Source organism: Emys orbicularis, chromosome 14, assembly GCF_028017835.1.
Source record: "Emys orbicularis isolate rEmyOrb1 chromosome 14, rEmyOrb1.hap1, whole genome shotgun sequence".
In the NCBI taxonomy this organism is placed as follows: domain Eukaryota; kingdom Metazoa; phylum Chordata; order Testudines; family Emydidae; genus Emys; species Emys orbicularis.
In genome coordinates, this window is record NC_088696.1 from 18348413 (window position 1) to 18367830 (window position 19418).

The 19418-nt window shown below is 43.4% G+C and overlaps 1 protein-coding gene across 1 annotated transcript; it reads left to right on the forward strand.

The window, feature by feature from the left end:
* Positions 1-4012: 4012 nt before the first annotated feature.
* PDP2 (pyruvate dehydrogenase phosphatase catalytic subunit 2) lies at positions 4013-12800 on the forward strand. The gene is made up of 2 exons (XM_065416790.1): positions 4013-4047; positions 11140-12800. The coding sequence occupies exon 2, from the start codon at positions 11193-11195 to the stop codon at positions 12798-12800; it is 1608 nt and encodes a 535-aa protein (XP_065272862.1). The 5' UTR covers positions 4013-4047; positions 11140-11192.
* The last annotated feature ends 6618 nt before the right edge of the window (positions 12801-19418 follow it).

Sequence of the window (19418 nt, forward strand, 5' to 3'; positions counted from 1 at the left end):
AGTTGAATAGTCTCCAAGACTTGAATTCAGCAACTATATCTTTTTATGTAGAGTACTTTAGACACTGAAGTCCTTAAGTAGAGTTTTAAGCTCTGCAGGATCTCTGCAGCCTTTTTGCCTGCATATCCAAACTTTAAACGCAAACTTTGCAGACTTCTAGTCCCAGCATCCTCTATCTCAGTGGTCTCCAAAGTGGGGTGCACGCAAGAGGATCCTTGGGGGTGCACGGCAGGAGGAGCGCTTTATTTATTTATTTATTTTTGCTTCGGCAGTTCGGGCGGGAGTCCGAGCGGCTTTTGTTGTTGTTGTTGCTTCGGCAAAAATGGTAGAGCTGGCACGGCAGGGGGTGCGTGCTCAAAAATGTTTTACTGATAGGGGTGCGTGATCAAAAAAGTTTGGAGACCACTGCTCTATCTGATCAGAATACATCCAGTATTCTAGTTACTGCTGAATAATCCGGATTGTTCTGTAGTTCTTTCCTAGGATTACTTCCAGTATGAATGATTGCTCACTTTCCAGTATATTTGACACCGTTTGCAAAGGATATCCAATTCAGACCAGGCCTCTGAAATATGACTGTTGCAGAGGCTGCATAAAGTCACTGAGTCTTGCCCGTGCAGAGTGCAGCATCAGGAGTTATGCATTGCTGAAGTGGAACAATTACAAATGTCATTGTCTTTGTCAGCATTTGTCTCTCCTGCCTGGTGTAACGGTAACTAACATTGAGCTGGTTATCCCCCCTCAGACTGTTATCAGAGGCAGCAATTCATTCCAAAAATAATGCCACCTTAATCTTTTGCTATGAAACTTGAACTGGGCAAGATTATGACTAATGAAGATCACTTTTAGTATTATATTGAGATTGCATTAATGGAAGTTTTTGCATTCAATGTTAAGGTTACACGATTAAAATCAGAACACGGAAGAATCTAAAATAACTAACCTGGCCCTATTGAAAGCCTGTATATTCAATGGTGCGCACTTAACATCATAAGCAGCTATATCGTAAGACAGTAGTTTTATTTATGCAGCCCCAACATAGGCTGGGAGCTTTACAGATATAGAAGACAGATCCCTTCCTTTTGAGTTTACAATCTTAGACCCTGATTCTCCAATGAACTCTGCACCAGTGGGGCACTGCACCTACAGGATTCAGTGTAAGGGCTTGGCTGTGGCTGGTGTCTGCCTGGATGTGGTGCTGGGGGTGTGTGTGTGCAGAGTGGCACATGGGGCACCATAGCCTTGTCTTCCCCTTCCCCCCAAAAAACTGATCACAAGCATAGTCCTTGAACACACAGTCTCTTTCACGACCTCACATTTCTCCACCCACGCAACTACACTAGTCAACAGGGCTAGCTGGCTGTGGAAATGAGCATGTGCTGCACTTAGCTTAAGGGGTATAGCAGCTAGCAAAGTTTCCCTGGTGCCTCAAAGCTCCTGCTGAGGTGATACAGATGTACCCCACCAAGCCAGGCCTGTGCTTTGAGGGCCTGCTCAAAACCTATTCAAATCAGTCGACAGATTCCCATGGATTTTAAGGAGTATCAGATCAGGTCTTAAATGCATGACGTTTTCAAAAATGGCCTGTAACTTTTGGTTGCCACAGTTCTGGGTGCTCACAACTTGAGGCTCCTTGGGGTTTGTTTGTTTGTTTGTCAGAAGTGCTGAGTGGCCATACGTCCCCCTGACATCATGAGTCAGTATTATGAGAATTTAACAATTGAATAAACAAACCAAAAGAAAAACCATTAAGTATACTCAGTTTGGGGGCTGTGGGAGGCGCTTTAAAAGAAAAGAGCTCTTATCCTATGGGTGCTCATTAGATACCTTTTGTTGCTCATTACTTGGAATACAGTAAATCAATTATTTAAAATCAAACAGATGAATAAACTACCATCTCAGGAAGCACAATCTAGGTACTTGAAATTACATTCAACTATTAGGGAAGATTATTTACGAAACTGTAAAATCCACCACCACTTGGAATGCTTAAAATAAGGTTGAATAAAGCTAAAGAAAATGTACTGTAGGAAAGACTCCAATAAACAACTGGCTTGGAATGGCCTGGTTAGTATTTGTATTATTATGGTAGTGCCCCAGAGCCTGAGTCACAGAGCCTGACTCTGTCCTGCTAGGCACTATATAAACACAGAAGACAAGGATGGTCCCTGCCACAAACAGTTTATAATCTAAATAGCTAACTTCCATTTCTAACTTTTCTGATTCTGCAAAGCTATCCATAAATCAGATTCTAAATAGGCAGGGCTAGCAAGTTGGTAACATTTGTTAAAAATGAGGGGTGCAGGTTTGTACTTGCTTGACTTTAAAATACTGAGGGTTAAAATTATACACATAAATGCATCTACCTTGCTATGGTAATTGCCAAGATTGTACATACAAATAAAGTTTTCCTCACAAAGTCCAATTGTTCATATAACTGGCAATGTGTGTGCTGTTAGCCAGTTGGCATTTACAGTTGCATTAAAAATATAGAATGGCCATACTGGGTCAGACCAGTGATCCATCTAGCCCAGTATCCTGTCTTCCAACAGTGTCCAATGCCAGGTTTTTCAGAGGGAATGAACAGAACAGGTCATCAAGTGATCCATCCTGTCACCCATTCTCAGCTTCCGGCAAACAGAGGCTAGGGACTCCATCCCTGCCCATCCTGGCTAATAGCCATTGATGGACCTATCCTTCATGAATTTACCTAGTTCTTTTTTGAACCCTATTATAGTCTTGGTCTGCACAACATCCTCTGGCAGAGTTCCACAGGTTGACTGTGTGTTGTGTGAAGAAATACTTCCTTTTGTTTATTTTAAACCTGCTGCCTATTAATTTCATTTGGTGACCCCCTAGTTCTTGTGTTATGACACACAATTTGTGTTTGTGACCTGCAAATATTTGTGGCACATATGCATGATTTTAAAAATTAGTCCCCAAATGTACTTTTCTTCTCTTCCCTTCTGCTCTCTCACTTTCCATGTAGTCTTTGTTCAGTACTGGGGTACCAAGGGACAATGTTGTAAGAACATTGGTTTCTAACTCTCTCCTAACACTCCCACCCAGACCCTTGACCTTAGAGATGTATCAGATGGATTTCCATCAGTTCTGTTGAGATGGGGGGTTAAAAACAGGTACTGGGTCCTAGATAGAGCTCCTCTATCTAACTCTGCAAAGGTGTGGCATATGAGACTTTTATAATCTGGAAAAATTGTTACTGAGGATGTAAGGCTGAAATTCCCTGTGTCTCAGGCCATGACAGTAGTTGGAAAAGGAGGAAACATCACTTTTTTTTTAAATCATGCCTGCTATTTCAAGTTGCTTTTGGAGTTAGACAGTTTAAGTAAGTCCAGGGTAGATGGCTTAGTGGGTAGAGGACAAGGAGGGGGAAAAGGCGCATACTTTAGACATTTATTACAAAGTATTACATTTATCATTAGTGTCTCTGCTGGGGTAGACTGCACGCTGTCTTGTTGCATGGAGGCAATGGCTGTCTGTTATCTAATAGCTCCTGCTAGACTCAAGCACACACCATGGACCAAGATTGAGCTGGGCTTTCCCGTGGCTTGTAATGGCTGTGGTGGGGCGATGGGGTGCGCTGGGCCCAGAAGCACTTCTCACCAGGACTGGCTGTGGAAAGGTTTGGGGGACCCTAGATGCGGCCTGCAGCACCACTCCCGAGCACGGAGCCCGAGCCACGGACTGGAGGAGCCTCCGCCCTAGAGCTAGAGCCTGGCGGGCTCGAGAGGTGCCCAGAGCCCCGTGTTCTGCGCCCAGCCCCCAGAGCGTCTCCCCTACGGCCCAGCTCTGCCGCTCCCCTCACACAGGGAGGAAGCGGCGGCCGCGGCCCCGAGCGGAGCTGCCTGAGGCGGGGCGTGTGGGAGGCTCCCCAAGCGGAGCAGCCGGTTGGCTGCAGGCTCTGCGCGTCAGGGCCCCTCCGCCCTGGAGCCTCCCCCCCGGGCCCGGAACCGGCACCGCGGAATCCGGATTAGTGTCTGGGCTGGCGCGCGGCGGGCAGCCTGAGAGCCGCATCCCTGCAGCCGGGTAAGGGCGCCGGCGGGGCCGAAGCGCATCGCTGGGCGGGAGCTGCCGGGGGCGCGGTGGGGCCGGAAGCCGGGGTGACTCCCCTGGCGCTGTAGCGATGCTGAGACCGGGGCCGCTGCAGGGCGCGAAGCCGCGGCCTGTGGTGCTGCCCCTTGTCGCTTGGGGCGCCGCTGAGACCTACCCCAGCCTCCCTACGCAGCGAATGCGACCCAGGCACGCTCCGCGGAGGCCTCGGGACTGGAGGGGAGGAGCCGGGCGGGACTCGGGCCGCGCCCCTGTGCCTGCGCCGGGCTAGGGCGGGCTCGAGCGAAGAGCAAGGCGAGCCCCGAGCCATGGTGGCCTGGGCGGGTCCCGCGAGCGCACAGAGCCGAGGGCCAGGCGGCTGTTACCCTTCTCCCCTGGGGAGGGACGGGAGGTGCCTCCAGTAGGCTCCAGATTTCCATCGGAACGCTCTGTCGAAAAGGGACCCTGGCGGCTCCAGTCAGCAGCGCTGACTGGGCTGTTAAAAGTCCGGTTGGCGCAGAGCTTGCAGGCTCCCTACCCAGCTCTACGCGGCTCCCGGGAAGTGGCTGGCATATCCCTCCGGCTCCTAGGTGTAGGGGCAGCCACAGGGGCTCCGTGCGCTGCCCCCGCCCCGAGTACTGGCTCCACAGCTCCCATTGGCCGGGAACTGTGGTCAATGGGAGCTGCAGGAACAGTGCACGGAGCCGTCTGGCCGCACCTCCGCCTGGGAGCCAAACCTGTGGCTGCTTCCTATGAGCCGCTTGAGGTAAGCGTCGTCTGGAGGACCCTGCCCCCCTCGCACCCAAACTCCCTTCCGGAGCCTGCACCCCAACCACCTTTCCCAACCTGTAGCTCCCTCACACACCCTGAACCCATCATTTCTGACCCCACCCTGGAGCACGCATCCTCAGCTGGAGCCCTCACCCCGTAGTGTAGTCATACAGCACAGAACCAGACTGCAGCTTTACTTTTCAAAGGGGGTGTTTAGAATCACTGAGGTGCTCAAGACAAGTTCTGTGTGGCAAGCTGCAGTATGAGGTCTGATAGCACCACATGCCATTTAGAGGAGTCATGCAGATGTGGGGCAGTAGAGAATGCAAAATGTAGATAAATGAACAAGGAGGTATCTCTCAAATGATCTAGCAACCATCCTTGATGAAAGCAAAAATATGAGTTATTCATAGAGTTCGTATCGCTTCATGGCAATAGGCTACTCCTGTTAATGTAGAAGAGTGGTATTAGAGCTGTTTGGAACATATTAGATAACTTTTTGTCAAAATATGCTGGGTTGTCAAAACTGAAATGTTTTATGGAGAGCTCAATTCATTGAAGTTCTCACCAGGAAGGTTTCTGAAGTCCACTGTGAACTCTAGACAAATCCGGACATAGAGATTAATCGAAAACCTGACCTTTTTTGATTGAAACAGACACTTTGACACACATCCCTTTCACAAAAAATATTTGAAAGGTTTTGTTTTCACTTCACTGTGGAATGAAAACAAATTTGAAACCTCAGAAGTTGTTGCAAAACGGAATTGTCCTCCGTCCAGCTCTAAGTGGTAAGTTTAAGCAAATGACTTGCTAGATCTTTAAAGAAATTCACAAAGAGGTGTTCACACTAAGACTATGTCAACGCTATCACTGTTGTCGGGATAACTTATGTCGCTCAGGGGTGTGAAAAAAACACACCCCATATCAACCTAAATTACACCAACAGAAGTGCTGGTGTGGATGGTGCTATGTTGGTGGGAGGTGTTCTCCTGCTGACATAGCTACTGCATCGGCATGGAGCAACTACACTTAAGATCTTACAGTGCAGCAGCTGCATCGGTACCTGTGTGCCACTATGAGCTCTCTAGTGTAGAAATGGCCTAACAGTCAGAAGCCTAAATAATGGTTAGCTCTATCTGAGGGCTTTGCTAGGGTGCTGCAAAATAGAATTTTCCTGGGCATATGGCTTTCCCCTACTTCCACAACTCTGCAGTGCCCTGAGCAGAGCCGAAGCATGCACTTTGTATCCCAAGGAAGGTACAGAGAGGGTGATGGCAACAGCGATGTGGCAGATGACACAGGATGACAAATTACCACAGAGCAACACAAGCTGTTGGCAAAGCAGGAATCAACATATATGTTGATGTTGGGTCCTGTTCACATTTTTTTTAAAAAAGGGGGGCACCAGTGTAACTACATCAACATAATTACACTTCTACAGACCCTTAATATTGATGCATGCACTGATGTAAATCAGGGTTTACACTAATGCAATTTAGGCTTTGTCTTCATTGCAGACTTGGGTTCAACCACAGGTTTTCCCTGGAACATGCTCTATGTTCACCTATCTACGTGCTCATACAACCACCATGTCCTGAAGCATAAGGCACACCTGGAGTTAGGTTATCCTACGTATTACTAACCCAAGGTAGTTACAATGAAAATGTGCAGCCATGGCCAGTCACAAAAATCAAGACCTGATGGTCCTTCCCACAAACCACACCCTCCCGCCCCGTCCCCCCGGAACCAATTCCTGTGTTGCTATCTTGCCATATACCTGTGCTCTGACTCCTGACTGGAAGTTGCTTATATGCCTCTGCTAAACATCCTCAGTCCCACATGGCCTGTCTGCATGGAGTTTCTCCAGCCTCACTCAGCTCTGATTATTGGATATAGCAGCAGAGTGCCTGGTAAACCCAGATACTAGTGTGCAGCTTTAGGCCAAAGCAAGCAAAAAGCACTGTTTTAACTCTTCAAAGAAGAATGTCAAACTGTAAGATGGTATATCTCAGCACCTGCAGTCTGAACACAGGATCATATGGACTGGACAGTAGTGCAAGGAGAAGATAAAGGGGCTGAAGGTGAGGCACTGAAGACCATGGATAAGAATCCCAAATCCAGAGATGGCTGCTCCAATAATCTCTGTATTATGATGTTCAGAACATGATTCTGTTCATCATGGCACCTTGCGCAAAGACCTCCATTTCAGCATGGATTCATCTGTGGATGACAAGACATAGCCATGCAAACCTCAGGACTTTGCTGTTCTCTTCTGAACCAGGATGTTTTCAGATTAACAATGCCACTGTAACTGTTCAGGCATTCCATCTCCAGTCATGAACATCTGTGAACCTGAGGCAAAAAGTTTGGCTAAGGTAAAACGTGTATTGGTTGAGCAGTACAGTAGGCTCTGATATAACAAAATAGATACTCAGTAGAAGGGATGCTTCATAAGCATTCCATCTCACATATACCATAAAGCCCTTCTTACAGTAAAGAAACACATTTTTACTGAATGCATACTTGATATGAAATTATCAGCTGAACTTGCGAACTGTTGCAGAGATCTACCCAATGTTTAATAGCTCAGAGTTTGAGTACTTAAGCATCAAATAGGTAAGAACTGCTCTAATGACTACTATAGCTTTGCAAAACCAGGAGGATTATTGAATTCAAATAAGTTTCTCTTTGGTAGGACAACTCCAGACAAATTGGCTTACTTAATTTACTCAGTTGTAAATTTACTAAGGATAGACACACAAGGAATTGTAAAAGTGTCTCTTGGTTTGATGGGGAGGGGTTTGGCACTAAGGCATACAGGCATGGGCGGCGGGTGAATGCGCCCCTGGGGGAGGCTAGCTCCTGGCCCCTCCCCCTGAGCCCCACCCCTTCTGTCCCCCCTTCCCCATTGGAGCCCGGAGCACCCCCCCCCCCCCCCACACACACACAGCTGCCGGCCCCCACGCGACCCCAGCCCCACCGCACTGGGTGGGTGGCATGGTCCCAGCACCGGAAAGATGGGTGGTGCAGTGCGGCATGGCCCCAGCCTGGGGGTCTTGTGTGCACCACAGGCCCCAGTCTGCCTGCCCCAGCCTCTCACCCACAGAAGGGAACAGCAGACAGGAGGGCGCCTGGGGGTAGAGAGTGGGTGGGGCCACGCCAGGTAGTTTGGGGAGGCACAGTCTTCATGCCGGGCTGTTTGGGGAGGCACAGCCTTCCCCTACCTGTGATACCCACCACCGATGCATGCAGGGTCACAATGCTGAAAATAGACAAAGCTGCTAATGGCCTGAGTTACAAGTCTTGGTTGGAGTGCTGGAGGTAGAAATGCCTGTGTGAAATCTACAACAGTCAATCAATCAATCAACTCTTGGAGCAGTTGAACTGGGATAGATGGACCTGTGAGGTTTTTTTTAACTACTATTTTTAATTAAACCTGCTGAAAGCAAGTCCAGTAAAAAAACACTGTTTAAAAGTGGATCCAGTTGGGGAAGCCTTGAATGAATTAATGCTCCCCCTGGTGGAAGACATTGTTGGCTTTGGTGGGAATCTTTAAGTAAATATCACCAGTGTAGAAAAGGGCTTTGCTGTTTTCCCATCTTCTGTTCTTGATGATGATTGGGATTTGCGGTCATTCATCAAAAGATATACTAGGAGGATTATCCTGGGTCTCTGTTGCTGACTTCTCTGCCAGAGAAGCCACCACACTGTAAAATCCCAACCTCTCTTAATGACCACTTGGAAGATGGGGTGGTCCTCTTAGGTGATCTGCCTCAGTAGCATATATCAGTGTCACACATTGTTTTAAAAAATACACTCAACTCTGTGTGGGAATATCAATAGTGTAATTGAAAGTGCTTGAATGTTCCTTCAATTTAAAGAGACAAGGTGGGTGAGGTGATATCTTTTATTGGACCAACTTCACTGTCATAGTTCTATGATATTACTTTGTTCTCCATGCAATGATGTTTTGCCCCAGGGGTTTAAACCCAGCTCTGATTAAGCAAGTGCAACTACCATTGTGTTGCATCTGCTACACGTAAGCAGAGAACAAAATTTAGCCCTGGAGTAAGACGTGTACAACTATATGCTTATCTACTTTCAGGCTCAATTTTGCCCTCTGCCTCTGAATGGCAGACAAGTGCTCTTTTACAGTGTGATGGTGAGATGGTGAGCTTTGTAGTTGCAAAGAGTTTTTTTCAGAATTAGTCCATACATTATAGTCCAATGTTCATATTCAGGATGATCCAGATGGGACTGGAGATCTCAGTCTTATGACTGAAAATTCTTCTGCATAAAGCATCAAGCAGATCTGAGATGAAAGGATCAGGTCCCAAGAGTCTTTTATACAGTTTTCTAGCAGCCTCTTAACCATATAGTCCTGGCTGAACAATAGGCTTTTGATGTAACCTTCAGTTTCCCAAACATCACCAGTCAGTTTACCACAACTTTAAAAGAGACATGTAGACAATGACATTATTTCACCCAAGGTTCATCTAAATGTTAATATTCCCTTTTGATCTCTGAATCAATAGCTATAGTAATAGACAAGAACTGTTTGTTTACATGGCTAACATCTAACAAGATATAACTAAACACATACAATCAGTATTACCTCTGATTCTCTAACAATAGAGGTTTGCATTTCAAACTTAGTTCTAGCCTATCTAAGATGGAATGGCCCTAATTACCATTTATATATATTTCTAACATGTCTGTAAAGGTTGAATCTGGGTCACTCAGCCTGTGAGCTGCTTAAACTTTTCTCGCCATGTGCCACTACAGGTATCTAACACCTACTTTGGTATAGGGAACACTGAGATGGTGACAGTTTATCTAGATTGTCATGAATGCCTCCGGATGTCTGCTGCTGTCAGGCCCAGTACATCCTTTCCTGTTGGTCGCAGATCTACTTACAGATGAGCACTCTAATCGGTTTGACTAATCCTGGGTGGTTGCTGGCACCCTCGAATGCAATTTGTTTATGTTTGCATCCAGGCATTAAGATTGGGGTCTCTGCCTGTGGCCTTTTTAGACTGGTCTCTGGAGACTGACAAGATTCGGCAGCCCGCTAACCCCCAGCTGGTGTGCAGTGGTTTGGTGTTTTTTTTTTTTTTTTTTTTTTTTTTTTTTGTGGGAGTGCATACATACTATTGTAAAATTATTTGACAAAAGGGAGCAGGACTCACTGTCTGGATATAAGCAATTTAGACCTGGATATGCCTATCCACAGCAGCTTTCTGTTCTAGGAGCTATGCTAAATGACTGTTTGGCAGGACTTGCTTTCTCTGGGCATTTACTATGTGGTGATTGGGTGTCTAGGACTAAATAATACATAATGAATACTTAGTAGCATAGTCATCATTCTGATGCTTGTTTTTTCTTATAGGGTTGGCATTGGTGAACAGGGGGAGAGAATTATTTCTAGGCCTTGCATGGAATAGCTAACATACTGCAATCATCAGATAACTTTCTCTCTGTATTGTCTAAATGTTGTTCCTTTCACTCAAATATCACTATCTTGATTTATGAGTCCCAATACATGAAATACATGAAAGCACTGAAGCATGGGCTTAAAGTTAGACACATGCTTAACTGCTTGTTCTGCTTATTTTCACCTGTAGGCTATCACAATGAGCTATTGAAGCTTGCATTTCTCACCAGTCTTGCAGTTTCTTATTCTAACCTTACGGTGATTAACGCGAAAAATAGTTTTTTACTATTTGAGGTGTGATAAACTTTCCCTACCTGTTCCAGTGTGATAATTATAAAAGAGACACACTTAGGCTCTTATATTCCATGAACTTAAGTGATGGGAAGTAAGTGATGGAAGAGCCAGTGCTTGTATAACACTCTCTTGTCCTTCAATAGCATGTTAAAATTTCAGCTATTTTTTTTCAAGGTCTAGGGCAGGGGTCGGCAACGTTCGGCACGCGGCTTGCCAGGGTAAGCACCCTAGCGGGCTGGGGCAGTTTATTTACCTGCTGACGCGGCAGGTTCGGCCGATCACGGCCCCCACTCGCCGCGGTTCGCCGTCCCGGGCCAATGGGGGCGGCAGGAAGTGGCGCGGGCCGAGGGATGTGCTGGCCGCGGCTTCCCGCCGCCCCCATTGGCCCGGGACGGCGAACCGCGGCGAGTGGGGGCCGTGATCGGCCGAACCTGCCGCGTCAGCAGGTAAATAAACTGCCCCGGCCCGCTAGGGTGCTTACTCTGGCGAGCCGCGTGCCGAACGTTGCCGACCCCTGCTCTAGGGACTACATGTGAAACATTTGTGTGTGGCTTCTAATTTTTTACTTCTGTCTTATTTTTAACTCCTAGGTCTTCAAAAAATTTCCTTTGCTGAAGGAATCACTCTACAAAGAGTTCATCTTATGATGTCCAGTACTGTATCCTCCAGGATTTTAAGTTCTGCAAGAAACAGTATCATTGTTTTGCAAGGAAAAGGACGTTTGTACTCAAGATGTATCACAAACAGAAACAAGATGAAATGGAAGTGTGGGTTTGCCAAAGGGCCTCTTTCCCCTTTTGTGCTGAGCTGGAGCATCGACAATGTCTTCACCTTAAAAAAAGCATTCAGACATACTTCAACTGAAGAAGAAGACTTCAGTCTTCAGTTGACATCATCACAAATAAATGATATACTAAGAGCAGATGAATTTTCTCATAAAATTCATGACTTTGATGGCAAAAACACAAATTCTGTGCTGAAATTTGAGAGTAACCAGCTGGCTGCCAACACACCTAATGAAGATCGTAGAAGTGCAGCCACATGCTTACAGACCAAAGGGATGATGTTTGGGGTCTTTGATGGTCATGCAGGTTCTGCATGTGCTCAGTCGGTAAGTCAGAGACTGTTGTATTATATAGCTGTCTCTCTCATGTCTCAACAAACGCTGGAAGAGATTGAGTTTGCCATGGAACACATGAAACCAGTTCTGCCAATTCTGCAGTGGTACAAGCATCCAAATGACATGTACCGAGAAGCAGCCTCACTGTACTTGGATCACCTCAGAGTTTATTGGCAGGAACTATTGAACCTAGATGTAGAACTCGGATTCAGTGTAGAAGAAGCCTTGATATATGCATTCAAAAGGTTAGATTCAGATATATCACTGGAAGCTCAGGCTCCCCTAGAAAATGAAATGACGAGAAACACTGCCCTTCAAGTGGCTTTTTCTGGTGCAACAGCCTGTGTGGCTCACATTGACAATGTTCACTTACACATTGCAAATGCTGGGGATTGCAGGGCAATCCTAGGGGTTCAAGAAGAAGATGGAATGTGGTCTGCACTCTCTCTTACTCGAGACCACAATGCTTTCAATGAAGCAGAAATCAGAAGGTTAAAGGGAGAACATCCTAAATCTGAGGAGGAAACTGTAATCGTAAACAACAGGCTGCTGGGGATTCTCATGCCCTCTAGAGCTTTCGGAGATGTCAGATTCAAATGGAGTAAAGAACTGCAACACAATATTCTGGAGAATGATTGTGATGTTGAGGCTTTAAATATTTATCAGTATGCTCCTCCCAATTACTATACGCCTCCCTATTTAATTGCAGAGCCTGAAGTCACCTACCATAAACTAAGATGTCAAGATAAATTTCTAGTTATTGCTTCAGATGGACTGTGGGACATGCTGAACAATGAGGATGTCATAAAACTTGTTGCAGAACACCTAGCACAAGCTAATGTGCAGAAACCAAGGATGACTTTTCAGAAACCAGTCAGCTTGGGTTACATGCAAAGTCTGCTGCATCATAGAAAAGCCAGGGGTGTTGGCTCATATGACCAGAATATAGCCACTCACCTACTAAGGCACGCAATTGGAGATAATGAATATGGAGAGATAGACCAAGAGAGACTTGCTGCAATGTTGACTTTACCTGAAGATCTAGCAAGGATGTATAGAGATGACATCACTGTTACTGTGGTATATTTTAATTCAGATACAATTGACAGCTACTATAAAGAAAATGAATAGGGGTTGCATTAATATTGTACCATATAATGGCCAACTCTGATACTGGGGACCATTAATGTTTACTTCCACTAATAGTCAAGCCATTACAAATGCTATTGTCTGCAAGTCCCCTGTTCTTTAGTACTGAGTAGCCATGAGCTCTTTTGGAAATAATTTTCTAGAACAACTAATTTGTAAGACTTCTCTGGGCTCCCAGTTTTGTGCTGATTGAAGTAAACTGTACTGCTAGCAGTTCAGCAGAATGTAAGTGGAGGCAGGAATGAAAGACAGTGAGCCTACTCCTGGTCCCATTGACACCAATGGCAAAACTCCTGAAGTGAACAAAAAGCAGACAAATATACTAGTTTAGATCAAACTTGTCAGTGATGGGTAGTACTTGTAACAGAACCAAGAGCAAAAAGGAGCCATTGTTCAAAGGCCTCGTAAGATAGGGTGGCCTCCTCTCAAAGTATAGTAGTCAAAATCTAGGACTGTGCACTAGGAATGGACACTAGAATACTTGAAACTGACTCCCTTAAACTAAAGTGTTTCCTTGTATGCTTGGAAATTAATTTAAAACCAGACGGTAAACTTGGACTTTTGGGACTGCCAGGCTACTTTTTGCTAATCATATTTTATGCCTATTGTAAGGAAACAAACCATACATTTTTTTCAAGACTGGCTGACTTTAAAGTGTGAAACTGAATAGAAACAGCATGTGTGTGAACACATACATGTGTAACAATCCACAGCTCTAGCACACTTTAAAATAGTTTACAATCTTGTCTTTAGGAATATTATATATTTCTAATTTAATGAGTACTTTTACTGCACCAACAGTACTTGATTGGATTATTTTCTTATGCATATTGTTTGACTTACTAAAAATAAATTTTATATTAGAAACTGCTGCTTTAGTGCACAATATTTCATAGATCAGTCTGAAATTGCAATTTAGATATTGTCCATCTATGTATTTGGAATTCATAAGTGCATCTGAAACTTAAACGTAGCAATTAGAAACGATACTGCATTTACTTTTTCTTTAAAAAATAGAATTGACGACAATACTGGCGTTTTACCAAAGAGAACTTCATTCTTGTTTTTTCTATTCCCCCTGCTTTTAGGACACGAACTGCTTATGTCCATGTGTACAATGCTGTTTAAATGCTCTTGATTATTATTCAGATCCTTATTTCCCTGGTGAATATTTCTTTTTACATTTTTTTTACATTTAAAAACACTCGTGTGTAAGTTGTACTAAAAGAAGCACCATTGTATAGCTTTCTTTTATACTCCACCTTCTAGAATACCCTATTTAAAGCTTGAAACTAGCTTTCCTTTTTTAAAATCTGGCCTACACAGTGGTGTAGTGACTTTTTTTGTTATGCATTGGCATAATTGTTGCCTTCAGGAATCTGTATACTGTAGTTCTGGGAACAGAGGCCTCGGTTTTACTGTGGTTGCTACCAGGAAAGTACCTGTGCGTGTGCTACAGAGCTAGTAATATGTGGAGCTCCACCCCCCTTGTGCTCCATTTTAAAAAAAAGGTGGCTTTTTTTCTTAATTTTCTTGCATGTTAGAGTGTTAAAGATATCTAAAGTTCAGAGGATATTTCTCCTCCTAGTAACTGTAAAGTAGATAAAATCTTGGGCCTAAATTAGTAGCATTTGTGTCATGTGGCTTTTCCAAAAAACAATTCATTTATTCATCAGTATAAACCATCTATTAATGGTTTGTAGAGCATTTAAATAAGATCCCACATTAAAGCTACCTAGGAAACTGTACAAACTGTTAAAAATGCTAATATGGATGATTAATTGTAGGCAGATTTGGGACAATCAAGTGTATGTATTTTGATGTTACGCTAACAATTATTGCATCCCTGGTTGCAACCGTCACAGCTTTCTCTCCATATTATCTAAATGTTCTTTTCCCTCAGATATGACTGTCTTGATGTATGGGTCCCAGTACCTGAAAGCACTTAAGCATATGTGTAACTTTAAGCCCATGCTTAACTGCTTTGCATAATAAGGGATGCTTTCCTGAATCAGGATCCTAGCACGATATAAGCAACATAACTTAAAGTACTTTGTTTAGCACGTATCAGAGCAGAAAAGGCAATTTAACTTTGAGGCAGCTGGCATTTTTTCTATATTGCTAGTCAAATGTGGCATTTCTGTGCTTAATGGATATAGCAGAAAGGATGGCTGAAGGAAGAAGATTTGAGTCTTGGATTGGTGGTGGAAGCTGAAGGAAAAAATTGTGTGTGTTTGTCGGGGGTGGGGGAATGTTATAGGGGGTGTTGAAGTTTTGGTGTCTCAGTCTCATTTAGTCTTAATCCATCCCTACCTGTTCAGGTGGCATTGGGCTCACTGACATTTCTCATTTGGAAGAAGAGGAGAGAGGATGTGGAGGAGGAATTGTAGGTTGTAAAGCTAAGGAGGAGACTAGTCTCAGAGCAAGTTTTTTGAGAGCCCTCCCCAAACCTCTAGTTCCCATTTAGCCTTAATCTCTCTGAATGGTTTAAGTGGGATATCTTTTCCCATATTCCTACACTTGGTTTTTTGAAAGTGTCTATGCATGAGCAGCTGTATGGTTTCATTATTTACGTCAGTCAGACTGTAGCCATAAAAATAGTGCTGTAAAGGAGTGTATATCTAGACTACCTCTTACTAGATAAGGGAACTATATCAGTAGTGGTGTGGCTAAGAGAACAAAGGTGCTAGACTCTGATAGAGTAGATAAAATCAAAACTTTATATATATATATATATATATATTAAAGCAATCAATATGCTCAGTAAAATACTTAGAGGTAATGCAAGTCTTTATCTGTTAAAGTACAGTGTTGCAAATCTAAGTACTTTTAAGGTATAGTTAAAATGACTTCGCCTTTAATTTTGTGAATATTATATAATTCATGTGGTCAGGGATTTTGTTGTGCAAAAATTGAGCAGTGTGTGCAACGAGTGTCCTAAATGGTCTAATGTGTTACTACTACATATGTAAATATAACTTCTTTTTTTAATGCAAATTGCAATCCCAAAAATAATAATCACCAGTCACATCTGACAATAGAAATGGTACTAGCTCTAATTTCATGCCCCCCCAGTATGTGCCTGATTTAACTTGTAACACTCTAATTATTGTTCCTTGGAAAATGGTAACATTAAAGCAAGTGCTGAGTTTTCAGTTTACTGGCAAATAATGGTGTTTAGCTGCACACTCTCTTGCATTTTGTTGGAAACCAATGGTGGCCAATTTCTGTTGGTGATTAAGTTGATAGCAAAACTCCCATCAACTTCAGTCAGAATGTGGTCATAACTTATCTTTGTAACTGCACAAACATGTTGAATAGTCATTAATGTGTACAGAATGCAGTGCTTTGAGGTTGTGGTAACATGCTTCTGTGCTAAACCAATTTAAATGAAGTTAACATGTTGATCATATCACACTTACAGGATGACTTGATAGTTAAGTTTAGCTGTGTAAACCTTGCTGTATCCTAAATATCTACTGTAGCTTTACTGACAGTTTAATTGGCTTAGTTTGAGTCAACTCTATGCCTGGAAATTAAACATTTTTCACTTTAACAATATTTTTTATAATATCAAGTCAAGATGTAGTAATAAAACTACCCATTGCCTATGGAACTTATTTTTTGCATACCCACCTAATGTGCCTCTTAAATCTAAAGAAAACAATCTTAGTTGACACACTGGTGTACATACTCATCCCTTCCAAGGAAATGTGTTTATGTAAACCTAACTTTATCTTGGATTTGAACTATAACTTTCTTGCATTATTTTGAAACTTATTTACATTATGCAAAAATATTTGTTTTTGTTTGTTGAGTGTTTGATTTAAGAATGCTTTTCTCTCTGTACTTATAATGACTTATTTGTATTTAAGTTTTCAAACCTTCATAGGGTTTATTGATTTTTCTAACTTTGTAAATATTGAAGTGAATTAATATTTTGTAAATAAAAATATGCATCCTACACTTGTGTGAAACTGATTTCAAAATGCCACTTTAATAGCCAGACCTTATTTGTCTTGGGGGGGGGGGGGGGAGGGAGGAGGCCAAGGTGGATGTGATTGCTAGGCTAGGGCTGGTGTACACTGAAAACTTAAATCAGTATAGCTTTCTCTCGGTGTAAAAAATCCACAACCCTGAGAGATGTAGCTATGTCAAACTAACCCCTGGTGTATACAGTGCTAGGTCGACTGGAGAACTTTTCCATCACCCTAGTTATCGCCTCTTGGGGAGGTGGATTACCTATCTGATGGGAGAATCCCTGCCATCAGCATAGGTAGTGTCTACACTGAAGGGCTGCCGCTGTAGCATTTTAATTGTAGACATACCCTTAGGGCTTGGCTACACTTGCGAGTTAGAGCGCATTAAAGCAGCCCTGGGCGCCCTAGCTCACTACCCATCCACACTGGCAAGGCACATAGAGCGCTCTGACTCCAGGGCTAGAGCGCTCCTGGTACTCTACCTCGGTGAGAAGATTAACACTTGGTGCACATTGGCTGAAACACCCGGGCGTCAGTGTGAACGAGGTGTTGCATTACTGCGCTCTGATCAGCCTCCGGAAACGTCCCATAATCCCCTTAAGTCAAGTGGCCACTCTTGTCATTGTTTTGGAATCACTGCAGGCATGCCGATATGCCCTTTGAAAGCTCTGTTTCTGACAGCCGGCATGCTTATCTGCCCTGAGACAAAGCAACCATTACTGTGGAATGCTGTATGTGAGAGAGAGAGAGGCAGGGGGGGGGGGGGGGGTCTGTTGCTATCTGAACTTACAAGACAGCCTGCTGACATGCTCTCAGCCCCCCAAAAACCCACACTCTCTCCCCCCACATACACAGAACATACTCCCTGTCACACTCCACCCCACCCCCCTCATTTGAAAAGCACGTTGCAGCCACTTGCATGCTGGGATAGCTACCACAATGCACTGCTCTCTGTGGCCATTGCAAGAGCTGCTAATGTGGCCACCCCAGTGCACTGTCAGCTGTCAATGTGGACAGATTGCAGCGCTTTCCCTACTGTGCTCTACGAAGGCTGGTTTAACTCAAAGCGCTCTACATCTGCAAGTGTAGCCATGCCTTTAGTGTACTGTCTTAGGGTGAGGCCAGGATCAAAACACCACCTCTGCTGATGTCATCAGCCAGTCTTCTGGGTTGCTGAATATGAAGGTTAGAATCAGTTAACCTTCCTGGATATATTTTATTGCACCTTACTTGTCTACTTGAAAGTTCTAAATTTCTACTGGTGTTGCACTTTCTTTAATGGGGAGGCAGGAAAATTAGAAAGTAGTTCCAAGAACTGATTTTTGAGAACATCTGATACCATGTAATAAAAGTTTCTAATTAATCTGAAAATGGTCCTCAGAGTCTAAACAGTGCAAATGAATATTTATACTACAGGGTGGATTGATTTAAATCAAGGTGATTTTAAAATCAGCAATTTAAATCAAGTGGAAAGCCTTGATTTGAATCATGACTTTTAATCAACTTTTCCATTTGTACTTCAGTTACTTTCTAAACAAAGGTGCGTTCTCATTGGTTAATATAACCATTAAAACATGTTGATTTACAACTAAATAGAACCTTTACACTAGACTTGGTACACTTTTTGTTACCTGGGAGGGTAAACTAAAGCTATATCATTGCTTTAATGTGTATAGTTAATTATTTTCAAATTCTTATTAATTGTACATTTTTAGTATGTTAGAAAATGGTGAATAATAAACTGCTTATTTAGTAAACTAATGTGCTCATGATTTGTGTCAAGCTGCATTAGAATGGTAACTGGAATTTAATTAAACATAATTTTTATTAAAATAGCCTTAAATGTTTTTTATGTATATAAACTTCTCTTATCAAAACATGTTTCACATTTACAACTAAATGATGCATTTAAACAGAGGAATTAGCCAGTCATTGAATTAAACTGATTACTTCAGGTCAGCCTGGGACAATTTTCAGATACGCCTAAGTGAAAGTGCCTGGAGCTTAAGTTCCTACTTGCCGAAGTCTCATGAAAATGAGACAGTCTCCTAAGTTATGTAGGCTGTCCTTCAGATTTTTAAAACTAGTAGATCTCATTCCCTTCCTCCTCCAGTCCTCATAGACTGGAAAAGAAAGACAAGTTTTCCTGCTTTTTTCAACTCCCAAGCAGTTTCTCAACTTTGAATGAATTCATCCAAATAAAGAAAATATTCTTTCTTTGCAGAAGAGGCTACTGCTGTCAAAAGCTGGTTTAGCACTTCAACAAATTCTGGTTCCAGGTGCTCAGCTAGTGCCTTCCACCAGTTCGGAGTGTGACTTTCTTTAAAACACTACAAACAAACATGTAGTGCTTGAATGGTTCCTCTTAGGCCATGTTTATACTATCATTATCTGCAAAACTTACGTTGCTCAGAGGTATAAAAAACCACACCCCATACCAACATAAGTTACACCAACAGATGTGCCAGTGTGGACAGCGCTATGTCATTCCTGCCGACATAGCTACTGCCTCTTGTTGGGGGTGGTTTTAATTATGTTGATGTGAGAGCTCTCTCCCCTCGTCATGGAATGGCTGCACAGGGGATTTTACGGCGGTGCAGCTGCATCGATACAGTTGTGC

Excerpts from the sequence above, each read along its gene's own strand:
- PDP2 (XM_065416790.1), top strand. The coding sequence starts at position 11,193 with ATGATGTCCAGTACTGTATCCTCCAGGATTTTAAGTTCTGCAAGAAAC.